The following is a 26539-nucleotide window of genomic DNA, read 5'->3' on the forward strand; positions in this document are numbered from 1 at the left end:
CACAAAAAAAGAAACACTCACCCAGCTCCCTCGGCTCTGTCATTCTTTCCTTGCCTCCTTTGGCTGAGCAGTGCTCTCACCTGTCCAGCCATGCAGCCTCCTCTCCTCAGCTCGCTGCTCTTTGGACTGTCTGCTCACCCCTGTGTGTCTCATGAGAATCTCAGAGAGAGAGAGACAATCCTATCAAGGTCGGTGGCCTAATATGTATCAAGTTGAGGCTCCTTGGTAGGAAAAAGGTTGAGAATCACAGGCCCTAAAGACGGGATTCAACCGTTTTGGGTTTTTTTCCACTGAGACAATTTCAAAACTGATTCAAGTGGCTTTATCGACAGCCAAAGTCAAGGCTCTCACATCATTACCGGAGAGGCAGCCGGGGCCTTGCTGTTCCGACTGCTGTGATGACTTCACGTGTAATTGTTTTCTTTGCCTGAGCTTGGGACAGAGTGGACAAATTGACTAAATCACACATATATATGATATAAGATATAAGATTCTTGAATCTTATATCACACTTTTTTTGGACAAATGTATAATATTCATAATTTGATTATTTTGGGGGGGGATTTCATAATTACAACATATATTTGAGACTCTCTGTAGTTATGTAGATATTATGACCACGGAGAGAGAGAGAGAGGTCTTGATTGGAACAGTCTGTGGAGCCGAGAAAACTGCAGCCCTGAAGACGACTTTTAACTATATCACAATATCACCAATACACCCAAATCCCAAGGGATCTCATTTCACTATAATCCATACTCCATCGGTCCCCCAGGCCACATCCTTTGACCGTTTCCCAAATGCCAGGGCAGGCGGAGAGCACGCAGGAGTTCACAGCCTCCTGTCTGGAAGTGGAGAGAACAGCATTGACCTGAGGGAAGGACACACCAAGACACTTTGTTGAAAAAAACAAAACAAAAAATATATATATAATTAAAAAGGAGTTTTTAAAAGGAGCCCGGAGCCAGTTCCAGGAGGATTCGACTAGAAAGAAAAAGTCGTTAGTCAAGAGTCGTCGTTCTAATCTTTATATACATGATAATAGTCACCAGTTAAGATACATAGATTTATATACTACAGGAACAATGACCGTACAGATACCGAAAGTTTATTTTATTTTTTTTTGTTTTTGTTTGTTTCATTTTGTTAACCTAAACAGCATTTATTTTATTTATTTTTTCAGAGGAAGAGCCAATCACGGGTTTGTCTTCAAATTCTGCTGTGTGCGCGAGTGTGTGTGTGTGTGTGTGTGAGAGAGACGGCCCTATACTGAACAGACTGATGGCTTGGTCCTATCTCCCGGCCCAGGCTGTGTCCCACATCCAGCACCTCAGTAGCTCAGCACCTCACGCCCTCTCGCATAGATTTCGAGGCCTGGGTGCAGCTTCGAGACAGGACCCCTTGATTATATCCACCCACCTCACCCCACCCCAAGAAAACCAAAGAAAAAGAGGTAGGGAGCCACCCACCCACCCACCCCCTATTTGTGAAGACAAACCCTATGAAAGAGCCTTTTCTCCATGCTAGGTTTCCCATTTAAAAAAAATCCATTATTGCTTACGGGTGGTGGGGACAAGCGTTTTTTCCAATTTTCTTATTTTTCCTGTGTATGTTAAGACACACAGTGCAGAGTCATGAAGGATTCCTGAAGTGAGACACAGATGGAGTGCGGGGGCTTTGGGGGGGCTGAGGGCGTCTCCTCTCCATACGCGGTGGGTAACTTTTTTTTTTTTTTTTTTTCTTTTATTGCTTAAACAGTGACATTGTTGACCCTGGAGCTCCATAGTATATGTACAGAATATACATTTCTTATTTCCAACTTTTTGAAGGGAGGGTTTTCTTGTGTGTTGTATTTTCTTTATTATTTTGGTTGAAACTTTTTTTTTTTTTTTTTTTCCCTTGGTGGGAACCCAGCAGTGAAATATTAAGGAGCAGAGGGAGGAGGGAATGGAACGCGGGGTGTCTCTTGATCTGCTGGCTTTATCTTCTAGGCGTTATTTAATAATTGGACGCCGTCTTTGGCCAAATATTGTCTTGCGGTCAATTCAAAGCAGGAATGAATTCATTTACATTTTCAAACTCTGCCTGTTACAAGACAAAAGGAATTTACTGGGATGAGGTGGTTATTCAAAAAATAAAACATTACATTTGCCCCATTGAAAGGCAGGCTCCAAATCGCGTTGGAATCGAAAGTCCATATTTTGGGCAAGTCCGACGCCTTATTTTTATGATATGACACGACACGCAGAGGACTCTCACCCGGCTAATTCCTGATGTGCCGGGGAGGGGGCTTACGGACTCTCATCTCGACCGACGTCATGTGGTGGAAAAACTGTAAATGTATTTATTATTGGAGGGAATCGGAGGATGGGGGATTGGAGATGTCACTTTTATATGAAGGTGAATATGTACCTATAAATATATATATATAATTTTTTATGGATCAGAATGGTAGTTTGTGCAATTTAGATGAATGACCGAGATGATTTCAAAGAAACTAAAAAAGAGGTGATGGCACAGTGTGGTAGTTGGTCGGGGATGGCACAAGAACTCCTGGTGTTGGATGACTGCCAGTATTCCCAACGCTGATATTGAGAGACCTGCTGGGTGTTTTAAACACTATTATTATAACTATTGTCTGGGCCAAGAGAGTGGAGGCACCGATTACAGAACCTGGTCATTGCTAAGGACAGGGGCTGGACATACGCGGCGTTATCCAGGGTGGCGGTGGCTTTGGGACATTTTCAAGAGGTTGAGAAAACGTGTGTCAGGCGCAACACAAGTCGACAAACTAAGTCTATGGCTTTTGAGCTTCACGCGTCACACAGTTTCAGTAATATAGACTCAAAGGAGGAGAGATAAAACAGTTGATATGTCACTCCTTCGGAGAGCGCGACTCCTGACGCTCGCCTAACTGACTGACGCGTCGGTGCTCCCGTTTCTGAAGGAAACCCTCCTTTTTATTTCTCTCTCGAGAAAGTTCACTGCTTCAGCGGCATGTCTGGAAGGCACATGTTCTGCAGCTATGTCCAAACTCTCGTGGCCCAGTTAAAAACAACAAAAACAATGGAAACACCGACATCAAACAGGGCACTTGACACATATCAATACGACTGGAAAATACTTGTGCTCGACAGGTTGTCTGTAAACGCAAAATTCAATGTAATAGGCATGGCTGCTTAGCCAGCCTGCCTGTGAATAACTGTGGTCTAACAAAGACTATAGAATATCCTTAAAAAAAACACACACACACACACACACAAAAAAAAGAAACACAATGTCCCCCCTCTTTAACATCATTATCATGCTATTGTTTCCCCCATCTAGAATACATATCACTCTACATGTAGCATTTATTTAGGGACTGCTAATCTTATAATCCCTTGTTAAGCGCTTTTATCTATGGACATAGAGGGGGTAGATAATGGCTGTGTTCATCTTTTGCGTTGAAAACGGGAGCAGAACATCGAGTGCCCGCTTCCCATCCGGGACAGGAGCAATGATTCCGAGGGCTCTCTTTCATCCACTTTCTGGTCCTTTTTTCCATGGTCGGTGCTTTACGGCAGAGAGCGGACGTCCTCTTGCACGCACCTCGGTGCCGACGACACAGAAGGGCCGGGTGTGTTTTACATGTGGTCTGCCGTTGGGAAGCTTGGGATTGGTGAGATTTTACGGTGACGATGCGTGTCGCTCTCTTCCGACAGGGATTGGAAAGTCACGGAAATGACCGGGAAAGAGCTGCTTTGAAGGGCGCAGAGTTTAAGAGCTGAGGTGGTCGGGTCAGCGGAGGTTTGGGGGGGGGGGCGGTCTTTATGGATTGGGGAGATGCTGGAGATGGGGACCACCTCTTCAGATGGTGGCGTCATGGGGTAAGTGAGGCAGTGCCACCCCAGGCCTCCAGTCGGGGCAGTGCAGTGGGTAGGGCGCTCTGCTGCAGGAACGCCGCAGCCCCGGGTGCTCCCTTGGAACTCTGGCTGCACACCTCCTGCCCCACCGGGGACTCAAACCATCACAAACCATCCTCCTGGTTTGCATCCTGGACTGCCCAAACAGCGTGGCCGTCTGGGGCCACGGCAGGTCCGTAGAAGTAGGAGAGCTGGGCTCCTGGCAGGAGGGGACGCAGGGCTTGGGCCTAGCTCTGGGCCCTAGGTGGCCTTCTTCTAGCCAGGGGCAAAACAGAGCTCCCGCTGCTGCTCCCCACGCCGAGTCTTGCACGAGCCCCACGGGGGCGGTGTGTGCGTCCGATGCCTGGGTGAGCGTGACCCGGCCTTCATCCAACACGGGCCCCAGAAGGCTGAGGCTGGTTCTGTCCGTGAACGAGTCCATTCGGTCCTCGTAGCCCAGGTCGGCCGGGGCCGAGCACTGCTGCAGGGGCCAGCCGCCGCGGCTCTTCCCCCCGACATCGGCATTGGTGCCTCCTTCGCCGCCGCCCCTCCTCTCGCCCTTCGCAGCTTCATCTTCTTCCCCCTCCTCTTCTTCCTCCTCCACCTCTGACGCTGCCTCCTCCTCTTCTGCCACCACCTCTTGCTCGGCCCCACCTTCCTCTTCCTCCTCTTCGGTGCCGGAGGTCAGCGGGGAGCGCGGGTCCCGCAGGAAGACCACGATGACGGTGATGTTATCGCTGGAGCCCGCATCTCTGGCCGACGCCACCAGCTTGTGGGCCACCATGCCGGTGTCGCCGGCGTTCTCCTGCAGATGGTCACTGACCACGCGCACAGCCTCGTCAGGGCTCACCGTGTCCCAGAAGCCATCACAGGCCAGGATCAGGTAGTCTTCAGAACCGTCCAAAGGGAAGACGCTGTGGTCGGCATCGCCACAGATGTATGGCTTGTGCTCCGAGTCGCCTGCGGACACAGAACGCCATCGACATCAAGAGACTGAAGGAGAACATCTAAATAAGTAAGTGTGTGGTGAGATTTCTCAACTCTTTCATTTTACCCAACGTTTTCTCAAAGGAGATGGAGCATGTTTTTTTTAGGGGTTTTTTTTTATGCTTAGGCCAGATTCACACCTGCTTCAATACGTCAAACTACAAGAACAAACTGGACGTCCATTCATTCAGAATTTTCAATTCATGCCACAAGATTCCATGCGACACTGTGACCAGAAGTATTTTAAAACAAATTAAATATGTCACAATGTCACAATTCACATTTTATGAAAATGTGAATTGTGTGTATTTTTTTTATTATATTATTAATTTATTTATATTTTATATTATAACTCTCCTTCTCGCAACGTGGTAAATGTCCAGCTGAGCAAACAAATTTCTGTGGTACTGGAAAAAAATGGCGCTGCCATTTTTTCGGACATATCTTGGGATGCAAAACTGAGATGCAGTTCATCAGGCGGCTATTATTGGGAAGCTCCGACTGCCAGATGCGGATACGCATTCGGTGCGAATCAGGGTTTAAACGTTTGCCCCATTGAACTGCATTTAAGCACAGTGAGCGACTGCCGAGTGGGAAGTTTCTCACTATTTAAGCTGTGAACAGTTAGAATTAAACACACAGCGCAGCAGTTTACCTATGGCTCGAGATACAGACAGGCTGCCGTTCACTCTCCACGTTCCAAACCAGATCACGCAGCCACCGAGAGCCTCGATCCTCTGCTTCTCGTCCTGCAAACACAGTAACGGCACAGAGGGATTAGGTTTGAGAACATTCGTCTGCAACGGTCTCACATAGAAAAGGGGGATTCCTTCCAGGGAATTCAGGTTATTGCTTTAGGCAACTCCACTCTGAAAGAAGACATTTGAAGACATCTTGATGATGTTTGTTGGCTGTCTATAAGATTCTATTCTATTCCTTGTTTGAAGGCACCTCATCAAGTTCGAGTTATCTCACTCCGTCGGCAGACAATTCTACCTGGCTTAGTAAATCTATGTTTTTCATTTTTATTCCTATTTTATTCAATTTGAATTGAATTAATAATTCACTAACTAATGTAACAATTTGATAGATTTTTACAGTATAGATGTTGTCCTTATTCCAATTTATTGTGTGTGTGTGTGTCTGTGTGTGTGTGTGTGTGTGTGTGTGTGTGTGTGTGTGTGTGTGTGTGTGTGTGTGTGTGTGTGTGTGTGTGTGTGTGTGTGTGTTAGTTACCTCTCGGTCGGGTTTGTGAGGTTTCATCAGTTCTACCGCCTGCCCTCTCCTCACCAGCATCACCTGGGAGTCTCCCAGCCAGGCCACGTAGAGAGTCTTGCCCCTTAGGAAGGTCACCACGCCTGTTGTGCCGCACCGCAACTTCTGATAAGTGCACACACACATTGATAACTGTACACAATTTTTTTTTCGCCTTATTATTATTATCCCTTATTATAAACATTTAAAAGGATTCGTTCGCTATTGTTCCAACCCAGTTTCTATTGTTTCTCATCATTAATAACTGTTCATGGCCCAACCTCACTGAACACAAGGCCTGAAATGAAATAGGATAACGGGCCTCACTGGCGACCCCTCTGGTCAAGGAAAGCAACTCTCTGTGCCCTCCGAACTCCCATCGAATTCCCACACAAATCGTCAAAACACCAGATGTGTTGTGATGTCTGGAACAATCTTTCTGGAAGCAACTTTCAGTTTTCTGCGGACTTAACAGGCTTTTTTTTTTTTGTTGCCCAAATTCAGAACTTGCAGAACTGAGGAACAAATATCATTCCATCAATATCAATACCATCGTTTCACACCGCAATCAGCAATTCTGGAGCCTCAAAGGGCCACGCCCTCAAAGGCCCCTCCGACACTGACAGCGATCGAAAGTTCATAATTTACTATAAAGATATCCTCACACTACAGTACCTCTAGGCATATTTAAATGGTTTCAAACGGAGAGACAATTGTTGAAAAATTGAAGCAATTAGAAATGACATATTTCAAGAGCACACTACCTCGCGTGAGGCCTTCTGGACAAAGCGCTGGTCTGTGAGTTTGAACGCCCCGCACAGGGCTTCCACGGGGTCCTGGCTAAGCGATTCCTGGCGAAATAGGTTGACGTGGAGGTGGTTGGCTGCGTATATGGCAGCATCGACGCCGCCGTGACCGTCGAACACCGCAAAGAAGGCCTGCTCCTCCTGGTCCTGGGGAGACGGATGGGGAGCGGGTCACGTGCTTGCAGCCATGGAAAAATGGCCTGAGCACATTACATACTCAGTAAATATATGTGTTAAAAATTGTTGGTGTCGTATATTGGTGTCAAATTAAACTGCAGAGAAGTGTGTCAACTAGGTGTGATAAATAACAGTTGGGTTATTAAAGCCTCCCACACTAATTTTGTCTTTTGTAGAATCTTCACTGACAATTTTGGTTTTCCTTATTTATTTATATACGTCTTATTTGTCCAAAAAATTAATTAAATGTGATGCATCTGTGCTGTGATATCATCAGTGCTGAACTCTACCTATTTGAGAAAAAAAATTAAAATTTCCAAGCATAACTTGCGGTTGCCATCCTCAGAATCCTTTCATTAATTAAGTATTATCGCCAATTAGCTGGCTTAGCAGCCATTAGCACATTCAACAAAACGGGATAAGCGAGCTGACTAAACGATGAAGTAATTATATGAGGAGTCTTGGAATGGATCCCAGGGGCGCGTGGGGTTGGGGCCTGTGCCCGGCCTGTTGTCATGGCGATCGAAAGCAGGAAGCGTCGCGGCGAGTTGTCGCAGCCAATTATGAACCAAGTTTGTGTCCTGAACAGCTTTTGTTTGCATTTGTAATAATAGTGAATATACAGTATACTCTCTATCTTTAGAAACTGTAGGACGTTGCGTTTTTTAGGGGTTTTTTTTCCTCCTGGTTTTGGCAAATTATTTTCAGAGCATGTTTGAATTAGAGCGAACATCAATATAGACGTGTGAAATAAATAGATAGACTTAAACGCCCCAGAGGCTCTGTTGTTGCAGTTACGTCTCTGACAGACCCCCTGGGGCATGGCAACTACATGACTCCTGCCACCACCAGACAGATGGAGTCAATACCCTTGTGTGACTCCAACGTCTCTACTGGAAACTCAGACCTGGATGTTGAAGAGTGTGTTGAAGTCCGGTATGATGATGTGCTTGTCCTCCATCTTGCGCCTCATGTTCTTTATGGCGTGGATGGAGGTCTCGTAGTAGGGCTGCGGGCGGCGGCGGTACGGGAACTCCTTGAGCCAGAGGCAGCACGTGTCGAACAGCCCGTTGAACACGCACCGCGCCAGCTTCACCGACTCCAGCTCTGAGGGGAAAGGGGGACACAGGAGGACGCGCTCACACGTGGGCTCCGACATATATTCCAACCCCGGGCCTTGTAAGAATGGTGGTTCCCATCATTTATGCTACCCTGGGAGAAGGGCCGCGTGCTTTTGCCGAACATGCAAGCGCTGGCGGTCACTTCAGCAAATGGTGACGGAGAAAATAAATCGCTGTGGGTTTAAACGCACTGTGAAAACCCTTGTTGTGGGCATGTGCGCTCTCTCTCTCTCTCTCGCTCTCTCTCTCTCTCACACGGACACTCATGCGCATACACACACACACACACACACTAAGCACCAAGCAGGCGCACAGATGCACAGTTTCGCAGCCAGTCAACCACAGTTGACATACTGTATCCACCAGGCTGTTCCAGTCACAGTCCATTTCACTTAAAAAAAAAATGTCAGCCCCCAAAACAGTTTTCATATTATATTTTATCCGACTAAATGAATTTTAACGATATTACAATTGGATTTGTTCCGTTGATGAATCCCCGGGCTCCCCGGGCTCAGTGCGGTCCGTCATACAGATGTGGAAAAAGTTAAAATTACAGCCACAGCCACAGCCACAGGGCCTCAGTCAGGCCACCCCCCCGAACTTTAGGCACAAAACAAGAATGCCGCTTGTTAGAGAAGCGACTGTGACGTCACTGTGGCCGAGTTGCAGAAGTCACGATGTTCATGGCTCCAGGGTCTCCAAAGCATTGCACCAAATGGGCCGTATGGAGGAGAAGCCCTGGCTGAACGAAAACATATCCTTTTGGCTCGAAACACAAAGCGATATGTGTGGTGTAAATCGAAAACTACACACCGGTCAGTCCCAGCACGCCACCCCCCAAATGTAACGTGTGGCGGTGTTAGGTGTTGGAGCTGCGTTCAGCAGCGGAGTGGCAGGCTGATCGGGACTGATGGGAAGAGGAAGGGTGCGCAACACAGAGAGATTCTCGATAAAAAACCTGCTTGAACTTCATCTTAAATTCAAGTTCATCTGAAGTTTGTCTTTAAGCAGGAAGGTGACCCAAAGCGCGAACCCTGGCAAATCCCGCCCCGTCACATATGCGAGAGGCAGTTCGAGTACTGAGCAACAGAGTGTGACTGACAAATAAATATTCCCAGAAAAAAAAAAGGGTTGGGGACTGAAGACTTTTTGAAGGCACCGTACATTTGATTTAGATGCAGAATGGTATCACATTATAGGATTACAAGTCAAAGTATTGGGATTTTCTCCATTACAAAGCACAATCAAATCAGTAGTATTTGCAGTTTTGAAATTGTTTAAATTGTTTCCCTAAAAGCAAATTATTGCTCAAAATGAACTTGACCAAAACTCAGAAGAGAGAACCATGCATTTGAGAGGTTTTATAGTGTTTAAAAAGGAATTGTGATCAAATAATTGTAATATTTAAGTGCAGTAAATCCACGCTTCTCAAAGAATTGCAATGCACAGGTAGAAATAACAGTTAACAAAAACTAAAACCCAAATTAAAAGAAATGTACAAACCAAACCTTTTTCTCTAATAAAATTGTAATAAATACACACACACACACATATATATATATATAATATAAATCAAAATCAGGCCACCTTAAATCAATTGAAAAAAGTAGTCTTGAAATAGTATAGAAGGTAAAAAGAATTAGAAAATGTGGAACTTAAAAAACAACAACCTTAAATCTCTGGTACACATATACACACATGGAGACACAACACACACACGCATGCGCGCGCACGCACGCAAACACACACACACACACACACACACACACACATACACACACAGGCCCTTCCAGCGGGACTCACGGGGCGGAGTGTCGGCTCCATCCTCCGCGTTCTTGTTGATGTGGTGGATGGAGAGGTCGCTCTGCATGATGCTGTCGGCTGTAGCCCGGGCCAGGGCCGCCGCCAGGGAGCAGGGGCAGTTACTGTGGGAGTGGGAGGGAAGGGCAGATAGATGAGAAAGAGAGAGAGAGCGAGAGAGCGCGCAAGAGAGACGGAGAGAGAGAGAGAGGGAGGGAGGGAGGGGGAGAAAGAGAGAATCAGGTAAGGGCAACGCAGCAACAGGTGGCAGCGATAACTGGCTATCGCTGTTCCATCTCACAAGTTTATTTTACATTCTATAAATGTGACGCTTGGAGCAAATGAGGCCATCGTCAAATATCCCTGCCCAATTCATTACCAAACATTACGGTGTTTAACCAATTATTTCAACTCAAAGGTCCTTTTTTCATAACTATTTCATTTCACAAAGAAAGTGTCCTGCAACTCCAAAAGATAAATCACAGTAATACATGCTCCAATTATAACTAAATGGCTGTTCCTAATGAGTAAAATTGACAATGATTTGCAGGACAAAATTAACTAAAGACTAAGAGGAGTTATACATCCAGATCTTTTAATGTGTGTCTTTGTGTGTGTGTGTGTGTGTGTGTGTGTGTGTGTGTGTGTGCGTGCAACGATTCCAAAAACCCTAACTGTTTCACGTGCAGTAAAACTACTCATTTAACCCAGTTGTGGATCCTGTGGTAAAACAAACATTAATCACTGCACAAGTAGAAGTGTTCCCATATTTAGCGAGGTTCACCGTCCTTCTATTAATCGCTCCGGGTTCGAACCGGGGCACGCGCGCGCGCTCCACGCGGCGGCCTTGCAATCAAGGTCACATCCAATATTCCCGGCGCTCCAGCTCGGCTTTTCTGGGCCATCCAATCAGTCGTTAATCAAAAGCGCAGAGGAGAAACGGTGGAAGGGATGAGATGACACGAGCGCCTCGTTTCATAACCAGCGGCCGGCGCTGGGGGCTGACCACACTGCCGACCCGGCAGCACTTTGGGAATTAAAAGAAAATGGCGGGGGAGCTCTCCAGAGAGGGGGGGAACATTGGCACTGCATCTCGCCGCATATCTTCGCTCGGAGCGCTGCTGGTCGGTCCTTCAAGAGCTCTGTTGGTCGCTCCGTGTTGCCAAGACCAAATTCCGTTCGATTCCATTCCAGCGGTCGCAAAGAAAAAGACATGCATAGCAAAGCTTTTCTAATCTCATAAAACTAGACTGGCATAAAGTGAACTGTCAGTGTCAAAGTGTTTCATGCGGAAGGATAACCAACCCCATGTTCAGGAAGGAGATTGAGCATTATTTTGAGCATTATGAAGGCGTAACCGTTTGCCCCATTGGCCCCGCAGTTTCAGTGAGAAGCGGCGTCCCGGCTGCTGAAGATGACAGTGGGATATGAATGTTGAAGCCATGCAGAGGGGGGCCGTCCGTCTCTTGGCACCGCGTTGTGATGGTGGCAGATGGGCTCAAAAAGCCACAAGCGGGCCCCGGGGACAACGAGGGGCGCCTGTACACAATTAGCCCGTCCCGATTCGTTTGTCTCTGTTCGGGGGGCGGGGTGGGTGAACGCGCCGCTTTTGAAGCCCTGACTTGAGCATCGGCCTTCTCATTTTCTGTTATATAAAAGGATTTTTTCATGCTACTATTATGTGCAAGGTCTCAACCAATCACAACGGCCCCTTCGTTTAAGCTCAGCCAATAGCACAGGTGTTTAATATTTGAGGGAGATCTTACAGAAATTCTGCATTATGATGAAAAAATTTACATTTTCAAAAGTTAAGCAGGACCAACTAGTCCTGTTGAGCCGACAAAAATAGCCTAACGTGGCTCCAAAACACAGATAAGACCTTTTGACAGCATGAAGTACGATATCGTGAGGAATAGGATTTTTTTTCGGTGTCATCGGTTCTGTTTGTTTTTGGCACCGTGGAATTATGGGTTATCAAAATGAAAGCATGCACTGAGTTGACATCTATATGGCAACTGATCAAGACGGTTCAAAGTAGATATGATGCTTGTAACTAAAGGATTTCGCTTTGAATGTGTCGCTATGGCAACAAGTCAGCTTTTCTACAGAATGCCGGTGTTAAACCCTATCAGCTGTCAATGACAGCAGCGGCAACACAATGGCGAGCGGCAAACATTCAGCCATAAAACCTGCCGCAAAAAGTGAAAGTGGCGTGTGCAAATGTAGCGCAAACAGTCATATCTGTTATTCGAATGATCCAACAAAATCACTTTAGCCCTTCCAAAATGGAGAACCTGTAAACTTACAGATGATGAGATGATGTCTGGTCGTGAGCATACTTTCAAAATCAAACTGATACGAATCCTTCATAGTCACATTTCTAGCACCATGGTACAAACAGCCAGAGCTGCTACTGGCCGTGTGTGTGTGTGTGTGTGTGTGTGTGTGTGTGTGTGTGTGTGTGTGTGTGTGTGTGTGTGTGTGTGTGTGTGTGTGTGTGTGTGTGTGTGTGTGTGTGTGTGTGTGTGTGTGTGTGTGTGTGTGTGTGTGTGTGGAGCACAAGTGGAGCATTTCAAGGACGCCTCAATGACGCCTGCTCTATAAGGTGGGTTGCTCGGGTAACCAGGCCACCGCTAGACGGTGGTAGCCATGGCAACCTATCGGCTCCCATCCAGAGGCGGGAGTCGACTTAAATATAAACTTGAATTGAACCAAGGTTTGCTTCAAGGGGCTTTTCTGTGAGCCCCAGTCGTCTTGGTTGCTCACTGCGATTCTCACGAATGAGTAAGGGGACGTTTTTGGGGGGCATCGGCCACGGTATCGTGAGAATTTGATGCAGCTCGAGTCAAATCGGAGTTAATTTGTTCAACACGTAGCCGAGCGACAATTAAGAAGCAAATCACATCAACGACAAAATGTTGCGGGTTGACGCAAATGCAAATATCCAAATAGTGACTCCCATAGCAGTTCCCAAACGATTCATGTCAACAGCCAATCATCTTCATTTCCAGTCTTCATTTCAATATCGGGTCATACACTGCTTTTAAATAAACACATCTCTGCCTACAGCTGAAAAGAAGCTACCGTGACACATTTACTCATACCGTGCAATCAGCAATTTCATTTGGAAGAAGTCAGAAAATTTAACAAATCCTTTTACAGAGTCACTCGTCAAGAAGAAGACTCGCCAATTCAAAATGAAACATGCTCACATATTAATGAGGTCACATCATAGCACACGTCCAACACACATATCATCCATTTTCTTCCCTCAATAAAGTCAATAAATGAAGCCGATACACAGAGTTGAAATGCAGCCTTTTTAGCATTGTGTGTGTGTGTGTGTGTGTGTGTGTGTGTGTGTGTGTGTGTGTGTGTGTGTGTGTGTGTGTGTGTGTGTGTGTGTGTGTGTGTGAGCATATGTAACCAATCACGCAGTGGGCTTTTCAGACGCCCCCACCCACACACACACATGCCGTGGAAAGGTCATCAGTTGACTCCCACCTACGATGAAAATCGAAACAACGGGGCATATATATATATATATATATATATATATATATATATATATATGTTGGGTTTTTTTTACACACAAGTCACGACATGACTAGGAGCGATTGCATTAATCCAAACATGTTGTTTGGTGAACGCCTGCACACACTCTACACAGAGTTACTCCTCCTTACTGCCTACTCACTCATCAGGGGCCACAATATGTGTCAAATAGATAAGATAGATAGACGAACGGACGGACGGACAAATTGAATGGATTGCAAATTCTCAGCAGCTCACATCAAAACAAGAGGCAGTAATAATAACAAAAAAAAATAGTGGGATAAAAATATGAAAATAAAAAGTGTAAATAAATGGGACATGATAGAATATGACAGGATGATGGAAAATTAACCAGAACATTTTAAGCAGTGAAACATAAAGTACAGAAATTATATACAAAGATTATTTCATTCCCTCATTGTCTTAAGAAGAGGATGAGGAAGAGAGTGTAATGAAACAAATGGAAAGGACTATCCAGTAGGTAATTACTAAAAATGTAATTAGAAGACCGGGGGAAAGGCTTATTCCCTGATTACATTTTTATGCAACTGTAAAATAATCTTGCGGATATTTTTTACTTTATTATGAATATCCTCCAATATACTTTTCTATGTTAACCGAGGGACATCTCAACCGCACCGCTGAAGTGCTGCAGTTATGTAACCAGAGGTCAGAGGTCAACCCGAACCACCAGCCCCCATAATACAGCTGTGGCCAACAACAGAATATTTCTGTATTTCACTTGATATATTAAAGGTTTTATTGGCGGTGCTTCTTTTTTTTTTTTAAATAAAGACGTCAAAGAGCGGATAACCTGCCTGGAGCCCGGACGATAATGCGTTTTATTTCCGACGTAAGCCAAAAATAATTCCACTGTTTGCACTGTTGTGTTGGACCTTACAGGAAAAAACAAGGTGCATGGTTGTCAGCTCATGAGCACTTAGGTAAGGCTACAGCAGTTCGGCCAACCAGAGGAATTTCTGGGATAAAGGCTGGATCGTGCCAGAGAGTCGTTCGGAGACGTTGCCCGTGGCTGTTTTTCTTTTATACTCATACGGACTTTGTGTATCACGTTACCTGTCCACTGGGTGGCAGTGTCACATTCAGTGAACCGCCACGTACAGAACACACAGGGATCTGAACTTTATTTGAAAACTTTAGAACTCAAAAACACGGATATGCATATTCCCAACCTCGTCCGCAAGTCGCGCACTTCTATCTTCTCCGTTTCTCACCGGACTCCCAACAGGAATTTGGACTGTTCAACCAATCGGCTCCTTGGCCGTGGAGGGCCGCGCAGCGTGTTGCTGAGATTTGGGAGGCGTGCGCGTCGGCTCCTCCGCGCCCTACGCCTACCTACATAGCCCCTGTCGCTGCGGGACGTTTACGTGTACCTTCGCAGGAGCATAGACCGGGCTTTGGTAGGAAATCAGTTCCGCAGCTACCTGTCACCGACACGGTGGATACATTGCGGCGCATCCGCTGGAAGGGCGTGTCCTCTTGCGGCTTCATTCCACAGGGAACAGTCGTCCACCGAGGTGGCTGGCTTCACTTTGACCTGTGTTATACCTCACTCGGTGAGTGTTGTTATGGCTTTTACCGCTATTCCCACCCGGCCGCTGGATGAGTACCTCAGAAAGTGTCTCGGCAATGGTGGCGGCTCGCACCTCTTGTGCCTGGGCGTCACGGCGGCGCAGCGTGTACGCACGCGGCCCGTTTTACCTCCTCGCTCTCGTACAATGGACGCCGTGACACATTCACTAAACACGCAACTGTGACGTCCGCTGGTGGCAGAGCACTAGCTTCTCTCTCTCTCTCTCTCTCTCTCTCTCTCTCTGTCCCTCTCTCTCTCGCTATCCTGATGACAAACTCTCGACAAATGACTCAGAGGGAAGGAGGAGAGGATAGAGGGGGGAGGGAGAGGGGGAGAGAGGGCGTGTGCATTAAGGCAGAGAAAGACGAGATGAAAACGGCGGCGGCTGCGTCACCGCTCTCCCTGGGCGACCTGCAAATGGCTGACGTTTGGGCGCCACTGTTCTCCTCCTCATCCTCCTCCTCCGTGTTTCCATTCATAGAATTCTTCTCTCCCTCCGTCCCTCTCTCCCCCCCTCTCTCTCACTCACACATGCGGGGGAGGGGGGGACCAATCGGATGCCGGGCACAACCATCGGCAGCCAATCGTGCTCTTCCCTGTAAGCTTGTTGCGTCACGGTGAAATCATGCGAGCTGCAAAAAAAAATTATAATAATAATAAACACAAATCTGTGAGAGGAAAAAAAAAGTACGAGAAGATTTCGATTTTTAATGGAGCGGGTTGGGTGGGAGAATTTCACTTAACAGGAAAAAGCAAAATCGAAAACGTCTTAAAACGTTGACTTCTTCAAATATGCAAAGCCGCCCTGTAATGTTCCACTTTTCCGGAGAGGGGGACGGCGTCAGAGGGTCCACCGTCGACCTCAGGGAAATAAGATCCATTGTTTGTCTGGAGTTGTGTTCGGACTCCTCTGGCTCCTTTACGAGTGTCATTTTCTTCTTCTGTTTCTGCAGTGCCCGCGCGGCGCGGAGTCCCGGGGATTAAAGGGGAGGGACTTAGAGCTCAGTTCGATGGGAGCCCCGCGCAGCTTGTCCGCCTCCGAAGGAGAAGTCAGAGAGACGCAAATGAGAGGCTGCTCCGCGGCGGCTGAAATGTAAAAATAGACGCGACCGCGGCCCCCCATGAGCGATGAAAAAGAACAGCATCTCGAGGCGAATGGAGGGTTTTGGTGGCGTGGGAGAATTTAGGATCACGACAATCACATGGGGGGGGGGGGGGGCTCAAACCAGGTCGGTCGACCATGACATCTGCTTTTAAAGACGCCATCGGTAGCCTCAAATGAATTAAGCCACCGTATATGATCAGGCAAAGGTATTTTGAACAATTAAATCATGCAAATTCAAATGTATAAAATAGTCTCATATTGACTGGGTGAGAATGGGTCAAACTTGGGAAACGTGCCTTCCTCTTTTTTTTTTTAATCTGGGCTTTCCTTTCCATTATTATTCGCAAAGAGGCTCTTCCAAAGGACGAGCAAAACGGTCGACGCAAGATTCCCCAGAGCGTCTGTCGTGACAATCCCCTCATCGTTTCAATCACGCCCACATTAGCTATGGCTCCACCAATATTGTTACCGTCATGGAATTAGAAGTGGGAGGCCGGGGGGGGGGGGGTGAGAGAGAGAGAGAGAGAGAGAGAGAGAGAAAGAAAGAAAGAAAGAAAGAAAGAGAGAGAGAGAGAGAGAGAGAGAGAGAAAGAAGGAAAGAAAGAAAGAAAGAGAGAGCACAAGAGAGAGAGAGAGAGAGAGCGAGAGAAAAAGAAAAAGAAGGGAGAGAGAAAGAGAGAGAGAGAGAGACCATTAGTGTGGCTTACTGCAGCTGCTGTGGAGGTGAGAGATCTGGGTCAGGGAGCCTGGCTTTGACGTCACACGCTGAGAGAGAGAAAGGAAGGCTCAGGCCGGCTTCACCATCCGTGGGGGCTGTGTGTGTGTGTGTGTGTGTGTGTGTGTGTGTGTGTGTGTGTGTGTGTGCGTGCGGGTGTGTGTGTGTGTGTGTGTGTGTGTGTGTGTGTGTGTTTTGGGGGATAGATGGAGAGAGGAGAGAAGAGAGAGAGGCAAGGAGGGAGGAGGAGAAAGACTTTTCCCGGACACCCCGAGTTTGTTCGGCGTCTCCTCAACACTTTTAATTTCTCTGTATGGTTAGAATCGCCACGGCGGCGGTCCATTTAACACGGTCAGTGAATCTGAATGAAATCGTTTTGAAGACGGGAAGCGCCGAATATCGTTACACTGAGAAAAAAAAACAAAAAAAAAAACTCTCTCTTGACTCTTTTGCATTTGGACCAAATCAGCTCTTCTGGCTACATCCGGGCCAACTGAAGACCAGAAACAGGAAGTTGCATCGCCAATGTTAAGCTTTGGATGTTGTTCTCCACACGTCAAAGAAAAACACGAAGGAACACACAACTAAAATGTGACTTTCCTGTTTTTTGAAAAAGGAGATTTAACATCGTCTTTTAAGCCTTAAAGGTCTGCCCCATTGGAATCATTTTAAGCGCAGTGAGAAGCTGCAGCAGAGTGGTAAGTTTCTAAGTACGTTAAGCATTTGGTGCGGTTGCAAATGATGGAAAATAACATTGAAGGCCTGGATTGGAAAAAATAGCGCTCCTATCCTTGAAGAGCCGAGCGGCTCAAATCAAACAGAAGCAGTTCAAATCTCATTGACGTTCATGAGACTTGTGTCCCCCGGTGCCATGGAGCTCAGAGTCTGCATTACCATTAAGAAATTAATAAACAGGTCTAAATGGGATACGCTGTCAAGGACGGCCTCAGTGCCAAGCGCGTTCTGTAATAATGGGCAGCTCGAAACGACTCGCTGTACCCTTGGGGAAGTTTTGCAATGGCAGAACGAGAGTGCCAAATTTTCCGATACCTAATAGTTTTTTTCTTGTTTGCTTTTCCTTGCAAACACCCATTCATTTTGCTAAGAACATCTGTTCTCATTCAGGAGGGGGGACCTAGGAGTGTTTCATCTTTTGTGTGTATATATATTAATATATTTACAACTTATATTTACAGACTGTTGTATTTACAGACTGTTGATAATGAATGGAGGCCAGATGGAGTGGCTTTTTAGAATGTATGCCTGAACCCAGTGAGCCTCACCATCCTTGTATTACACTCCTATTGATTCCAAACCAGAGCTTAATGCAGCATCTCATTTGTTTCATTTGTATTCAATACGTTTTGCCTGAGTCATCTCCCGTGTTCTTTCTTTCGTATCTAGAGTTAATCTTGAAGTTCGGCTCTGACTCTGAATTGACTCTGAATAAATGATCCACAATGCTATATTACGATATCTAAAAATGTTGTCTTTACATTAAGAGGGGCATTCTGATTGCGTCAGCGTTGATTTGATGATTTTTTTCCATGTACCTCAGAAGAAAAGGATTCTAAAAAAACACATGGATGCTGTCAGTGGCTATATTTGGCAACTACAGTACAGTGGAAGAGCCTTGACGCACTGCTTGCTCTGATAAAGTGGAGACTAAGTGCTCCGAAAAATGAGAGGTACAGTGTTCCCAAAGGGCTTTCATTGCGCTCCGCGCATCGCTCGTTGAGTCGGGCCTTTATGTTATTGCCTTCAAAAGGCTTGTGCTCTTCTTAAGGAGTGAGCCCCTCAAGTGGAACCACAACATTACTTCCTTGGCAACAACGGACGGCTGTGTACAACCACCTCGCATCCAAACGCCAAACGACACAAACTCCTCACATTCCTTACACTGCGAATAGTCAATGTCCAAAAAGAAAAAAAACAAAACCTACAATTAGAGAAAAAATATTGAATCAAAGCAAAATTATTTGCCAGTGGGGTGAGAATTTTTTTTTATAAAATGTTTTATTATAAAATCATATGAAAATAAAATAAAAAAATTAATGTGGAATTCTTAAAATAAGGGAAGATGTCTGGAAAGTGGAAATGTCTTTTTTTCAGAGCAGAGATCAGTGAAGGTCTGCTGTTCCTTTAAACATTGCGATCAAATACTACTTGAAATTCACTAAAAGATAAATAACAACATAATACCTAGAATACTTTCAATTTTGGAGAAAGAGTTGAAGAATATTTTGTCCTACCTGTACAATGCGATTCATACATTTGTAGGCCAGTCAATTCATCTCAACAGAAAAAAAAACAAAAACATGACCTATTTCTTTTCAGGATTGTCTGGCTTGTTGTTGTTAATAGTGGTAATATTTCCTCTTTTTTTGTTTAACTGTTCAAATATTTTTGTTCATCGCCTCAAATAATAATGATACATGTATTTATTGATGACAACACAAGAAAGAACCCAATTTATCAGAGGCGTATTTAATGATGATATGATTTATAGGGATCTCGATTTGTTGATGGTTTGTTTTTTTTATCCAGATACAACATGACAATGTGATCATCGACGATGACTTCATAACCCTGATGTGCTGTGCTGCGGTCACCCGGTCGTGTCCCTACGTTAAGACGTATTTTGTGTGCGTCACTGAGGCACATGCTGGTTATGTTTATGACCCAGGCAATAGTAAAATCACATTGAGAAGGATGAATATCCTACGAAAATGGCACTCAATATTAATTGTATTTAGTAAAGTAGTCCATGATGGCCTCAATCAGGTAATCAGCGGGTCGCTATTCTCGCGACACGATGATGGGAGAATAACAATGAGATGAGCAGAAATCTGAGAAGCAGAGTTACTCTTCACAGTCATGTAGGGTTGAACCCGACCTGTGTGTGTGCGTGTGTGTGTGTGTGTGTGTGTGTGTGTGTGTGTGTGTGTGTGTGTGTGTGTGTCTGTGTACGTGTGCGCATGTGCGTGCACAGCCACAGATGAAAAGATAAGACGGACACGAGGAGAGAAACCCAGAAGCAATTCCGGCGCAGGAGACCTGTCTCAGCGCTCGGCTCGGAACATTTCAAGCCGTTTCAACGGGTCCAAAACAAAGTTTTCTTCTCCACATGTCGAGACAAAAAAATTCTCGCACAGTTTTGAGCCCCCGCAACGACCTCGGGTTGAGTTTGTCTCAGATAATTGCCTCCGTTGCGCAAAGGACAGATTTGGACGAGCGTTTACATTGCGGCGTTACTTGACATTTAACTCTGGTGGGGGGGGGGTGAGCGGGGTCCTCCTAAACTTAACGTCCGCTCCCAACAATTTGGCAAAACGAAGAATAAATACATTTCGTACAAAAAAGAAAATATCGGGATCAAGTAATGTATTATAGTCGTGACATAGCCAATAGGGGAGAGGATTTTACTTACTAAGAATTCTTAAAAAAAATAATTTAAATAAATAAATAAATAAAGTTTGGGAGTCTCACAAATAAACAAATAAAAGGTGTGCTGAATAATTGTATGCACTCCACTCCAGGCCAGCGGATTTATCGGAAAAAGAGAGACAAATAAGATCTGCTGTTCGACCGCAAGACTTTCCAGCTTGCAAAGATTCCATTGGACTTGGTACAAAATCAAATGAATCTGCTTTGGAAAACGGAAACTTCCCCACTTGGTGAACATGAATCATTTGAGAGGCGACACTCAATAACCAAGAAGAACCTTCAGACTAGGGAAGCGTCGGAAACAGCAAACGTTTCCCTGTCTTCTTGCGAGCGCTCGACCCCGCTGCAAAGAGGAAGCGGCTTTTTGAAGCTCGACCAACCCCTTCCTACACCAAAACCGTCAATTCAGTGACAGCGCTGTTTCCCCCTCGGAGATCCCTCCAAAAGACAGGTGACATGCGGCATTACCGCCTCGATGCCTTCGCGTGCTCCCCCCGCCGCCTCGCCCGCTCCCGCTGATGTAACATTATGTGCTACATCGGCGGCGCGGGGGAGCGGGGGAGCGGCGGGCGACGGCTGACGTCACGGAGTGCTGCTCCATGCATTCACAATGAGATGTTCCATTTCCGACGCGCTGCACATCGCTTTGCGCGGAGGAGCGTGACTCATCTGTAATAAAATTAGACTTTCCGCCGTGGTGGCCGCAGAGCTCCCGAGGAACAGACGGGATTGTTTTTGGGGCGGATGTGCAAAGCCGTCGGCCAATGTTTGGAACGACAAAGCCGAGCGGGAATAGCGGAAGCGTCCCCCTGCGGACGCGTCGCGCTTTTGAAATGTTGTCCGTGGACGTTCTTTTAAGGCCGTTTTCGGACGGTAAACTTTGCAACCTTCGCAACCTGAGGTCCAGGGAGAGGCCCCCGCCGTCATCGGGGGCCGCGGCGTATCTTGCGTGTAAATCCCTCTGAGGTGTTTGGAGAGGCTCGCTGCAGCTCTGCGCAGGCCTAAGGCAGTGTTACATAACCCACCAGCTGGATGATGAGTGATTTGGTTTTGGCCCCGCAGGGGAGACGTTCAACATACCTACCCTGTCCCTGTTTATTCCAAAACTCCTGCTACCTTTCCCTGTGAGCGCCTCACCCTCTGTATGCCTCCATCTTATTCCCTTTCAATAAGGCTGCTTTTTGTTACCGTTTTCATCATAAACTATTGGTCAATTAGTTCATTTTCAATCCCTTTAACCAAATAGAAGGGACATGACGCATTTAGTCTTGGCTTTCTGTCTCTGAGAGGTAAAGGTTTTGACATGTATGGGACATTTGTCACAGAATGTCTTGCTGCTGAATAGTTGTTGTTAATTCGGTATTGAATTTTGAGAGCCAGCTTCACCTTTCCAGCACAGGGTTGCTGCGCTTGGCATAACTGAGTGTTTGGCAATAGCTCAAAGGCTAATTTGGGTGCCGCTAGTAAAGAAAATTGAACAATTGGCTTTGCACAGAAGGGACAGAACATTAGAGGATGTAACGGAGGAAGCCTCTGAGAGGTTAAAGTACACAGCGTGGGTAGCTGAAGCCAGGGATCGCAGCTGGCGGGCACACATCAGACCAGTAGAGATGGGGCCACATCAACCAAATCATTTATTTTAGAATTTGGTATTCAAGGTCAATCTCTGAGATCAGCCCTGAAGGATTTGCCTGAAACAGCTGAAAGGGCTCATCGCCGGCTATGGATGAGAAGAAAACAGATCAGTTGGGGAGTATCATGGTGTCATAATGTTATGATGTAAGTAGGGATGGAGAGTAGCCAATGCTTAGGCTCGGACGGAACCGGTGGCACTGAGCATGCGTTAACAGTGCCACTGGGATTAGCCATGTGGCATTGGTGGTGTTAGTTGGGAACAGATGGTAGCCACTGAGGAGCCAGTGGTAGTGAGTATGCATTAATGGTGCCAGTGAGGTTGCCACAGGGCAGGCCTGTAAGGTATTGGTGGTGGTCATTTGGGGTCCCGGGTAGTCACTGAGCATGTCTGCGCAGTGTCACCGCCAGTAGTTAAGGATTATCCCTGTTCATCTCAAGATGGAGTAGCGGTAGGCTGAGGGTGCCCGACGTGGGTATGGAGTGGGTGGTTCTGGGATACCAGAACTCACTGTGCAGGCTTTTGGAGGTGTAGTGGGCCTAATTCAATGAAACGTCAGTGGAAGAGGGTGCACACTTGATAACCTAAGTGAAATACTCATGCTCGCACTTGTGTGGTGGTAGTTGCAGCTTGGTATAAACTCAGCCATTTGACGCTGGTTTATGGAGATTTATGACATGACTGCCTGAAGTTCTCTCCTTAAGCGTGGGGTCAAGTGCGTGAAGTTGTCTGGCGAGACTGGGCTTCTGTGTATAACCCCTTATTATCAGCACAAGGGATTTAATATTAGATCCTGTGTATTGTTGCATGTTCAATGGCCAGAAGGCAAGGGAGTTTGAAGCAGAACAACCTATTAAAGTAAAAATTTAAAATCTTCCAAACTTGTTAAAAGTGTTAACAAATAGAATCACTCTGAAATGGTCACCTCAACTAACCTCTTCCGGTGGGGGAGGGGGCAGTGTCTTAGTTACTCAGCAGTGACTCATGCGTGTGTTGAATGAGAAGAGTATTTCAGCTAATAACAGGGCTTTGAGGAAGACTCGTGTGGCTTATTGGGCTTTGAGTGATGCGGGGACACTAGAGTCGAACATCCTATAGGAAACGGAGGAACCAGGGCTGCCTTGAGGGTGCTGCTGATGCTGTGGGCTGCTGTCCCAAAGCAGAGTACAACTTGCAACTTCCCATGTTTTACCTTACGTACCATTTGGCTTCAGTTTATAAATGATTTGTGAAATGTTTGAAATACTTAAACGGCGGATGATTCACACAAACAAAACAACAGTCAGGTGTCCATATGAACAGTGACAGAGGTTGACCTCACTGTTATCATTCCTCCTGTACTGGCTATTTGTTTTAAATGACACTGCCCAAATACTTCATTGTACAGTTTTGTACACAGTTATTTAATAAGTAGTTCAATAATTTGAACACTTTTAAAATGTATTCATGTAAAAATCATTTGGAGGGGGAGGAATAGTGGCATTTCACGTAACTGAATGCCTTCATTTACATGATGGGTATTGTAGAAAAAAAGGTATTGAAAGAAGTATCAGTAAGGCATCACTTTAATGTTACTTGTATTGGGACTGGTATCGTCATCTTTTAACAATACACAGCCCTACAAGCAGCGCACATTGTGATGTGAAAACATGACCTCCAGGCTGGGGACAGATTCCAACTCGCATCGTAATGGCAATGCAATTTAGCAAAAGTTGGACGCGTGTTGGTTGGACACACGTCCTGTAAAAGGGTTTTGGGTCAGGGCTCAGAATAGTGAGACAGGGGACAGACATGCTGTGCCCGCAGGGCCTCCCCCATTACATTTCTGGGGGCCAGGTGCTGGCAGACCTTCAACTCTTAGCTTTTCAGATTCAGGTTGTAAGTGGGTTTTCATTGTTCCTTGGCAAATGCACAAGTTTTATTTTGGATATTACCGATACGCCTAATAAGAGCTAATAAGGCAATTACAATACGAGCAATGAAGATAAAGAGCAAGGTTTCGTTATAGTCCTGTGATGAGAACTCAGTCGTCCCTCAACTTCGTGTGGGAGGGACTAACTGTCTAAGTAAAAGTGCCACGCTACTATTAAATATGCAGTTTCTGGATAAAACAATACTGGACTTTCTCCAGTAAGTTTAGCAGTGTCACAGGACCCCGAAGAACCTGGACGACGTCTGTCTGCCTACGAAAAGGGATTGAGATTAAAGCTGCTTAGTCCCACTCTGGATGAGGCATCTCGCTGTAATTTAATGCTCCCGCCAGACAGGTTCAAGTAAGGTCCAGTGTGGACTTGAATTATGTGCTATCTAGAGTCAGAAATCCCTCCCTGATCATAATCACTGTTTATGTGCTGCCAGCTCTATAAGCTAAAAAGATCAGATGGTGATTTTTTTTCCCCACACAACGATTGACAGAGGTGGGTAGAGGACTCCGAAGTAATGCCTAAGTAAAAGTACCGTATAACTTATTTACATTTATTTCAGTTCTCCAATTTGCAACTTGATGAAGAAAATGTTGTTAATCAAGTTGTAGTTCCATTAAGTACATTTAAGCTTACTGTTTACTGTTGTTAACATATTCGAATATGAGTATATTAAACATATTAAAATATACTACTTACTCTACTCAATAGAATATCATTTCCAAAATCAAATTGATAAGTACAATTTCCCAGAACAACGGCTCTTTAAGGGCATATAACCAAAACTGTAACCCACACTGAATGTATGTAACTACCACCCATCTCTGTAGATTGACAATAATATAACAATAATGACAAATAAAATGACAATAACATATATATATATATATATAGACCAACATACGCCTAAAAAACAGACTATGCACAGCTCGTGAACATAAGGGCTGACAACATTGGAGGCAGCAAGCAGGCAGGAAAAGATGTGTGTATGTAGAGAGAGAGAGCGAGAGAGAGAGAGAGAGAGAGAGAGAGAGAGAGAAAAGAGGCCAGCGAACAGCTCTGAATGCTTTGAAGGTCATCGCACTTCCAAAAATGGGGTCTCTCCTGAGCTGAAATTAATGAAGGCGCCTGTTTTAGTGGCTTTTGGATCTCTGCTTTGATGGCCACGGTTTCCGCACTCCTAGTTGGAGTCAACGACGACAAACAAATCCATGCGATTGATTGAATGCTTAAGTTAACATGCCCACACACACAGATCCCACACACACAAAAATATATATACATCTATATACCTAAAGGGGATCTATTATGCTTTTCCTTATTTTCTGTCATATATATAGTGTTGTTATAATAGTTATAATGTCGTTCGTTCATATTAGACATGGCCAAAGTGTCAAATAATGAGGCGTTTGTAAAAACCAAATGCTCAGGCTTCCAACCGCTCTGACCACTCCGTTTCCAAAGTTTTTTTCTCCTCCGCACGAGCTGACATCAGCTGATGACAGATTTCCTCATATTGTCATCTGCTCCATCCCATCCGCTGTGCGTTTCTCCAAACAAAACCAATAAAAAACTCACAAGTTTGCTCACAAACAGATTTTGGTGGACTGATATGATGAAACAAGTGAAAGTTAAAGAGCAAATAGAATGAAACCCGGAAGCCATTGGCTCACAGAACCCGGGAACTTGTGCTCAAACCCCATTGCCTCGGAGAACTCGTGGCCTCAGCAGGGTGGCTCCCCCCACTGAAACAGCCCGTTTTCAGGCAAAGTGGATGTTAGAATGGCTAGAATGCAAAATCGGAGTGGTATTTTCAACGAAAAACTTGAAAAACATGTTTTTGGGACCTCAGAGACCTATATTAACTTGTCTAAAAAGGACCATCAAAGAACCACTTTGAATATATGCTTATATATATATACCAATGTTTTCCTAACAAAAGTTATAAAATTATAAAAGTTTAAAGTTATTAGTAGCCTAACTCAATCTAACAACAACATATGTATATCAAAAGTTTGATGTACAAGTATAAAATCAATACATTAAACATTATCTCAAACAACCGAAAATCTGATAATGCTACTGTTACTCTAAGTCTCACTGAAGACAGTACAGAATTCCTGTCAAGCTCATCAACAGAGAGTCATACACATATACTGTATATACAATACAATCAGTCGTTTCACTAACAAATGATCGGGACGTGTCCACATCAGGACCTTTGAATTCCTTTGAGAGGCTCTTAAAGGAGAGAACTGAAGCCTAAATCAGTGCCAGTAATTCTGGAGGGCACTAGCTGAGGCTGCCCTCGTCAGTAATCCCAGTGAGACACTCTGATTAAGGGATTACTCCTGCAAGTAATTTCCCAGCCTGGGAAAGCCCAACTGCGCAAAAGCCAGACGGCAAGAGCGAGAAAGAAAACCTCACGGATAGTTGGACTGAGGGGAAGTGTGTATGCCCTGGATTCCATGTCCAGGGGCCTTGATGAGCAAACTGGTTCTCCAAACATAGACTTTGACTGAAGTGTCCCAGCGGTTGA

At 45.5% G+C, this 26539-nt stretch overlaps 1 protein-coding gene across 1 annotated transcript in view; it reads right to left on the minus strand.

Annotated features, from left to right (window-relative positions):
• Window positions 1-3849: 3849 nt before the first annotated feature.
• The window catches only part of ppm1e (protein phosphatase, Mg2+/Mn2+ dependent, 1E), a gene marked incomplete at both ends in the record, with an annotated part of 31880 nt that continues 9190 nt past the window's right edge, over window positions 3850-26539 (minus strand). Inside the window, 6 exons of the mRNA XM_080014213.1 lie at window positions 3850-4844; window positions 5527-5620; window positions 6108-6251; window positions 6890-7078; window positions 8016-8215; window positions 10033-10154. Coding sequence (XP_079870339.1) covers window positions 3850-4844; window positions 5527-5620; window positions 6108-6251; window positions 6890-7078; window positions 8016-8215; window positions 10033-10154 — 1744 coding nt within the window. The remainder of the gene's footprint in view (window positions 4845-5526; window positions 5621-6107; window positions 6252-6889; window positions 7079-8015; window positions 8216-10032; window positions 10155-26539) is intronic.

The sequence above is a fragment of the Zeus faber genome (assembly GCF_960531495.2).
Source record: "Zeus faber genome assembly, chromosome: 14".
NCBI classification, from domain to species: Eukaryota; Metazoa; Chordata; class Actinopteri; order Zeiformes; family Zeidae; genus Zeus; species Zeus faber.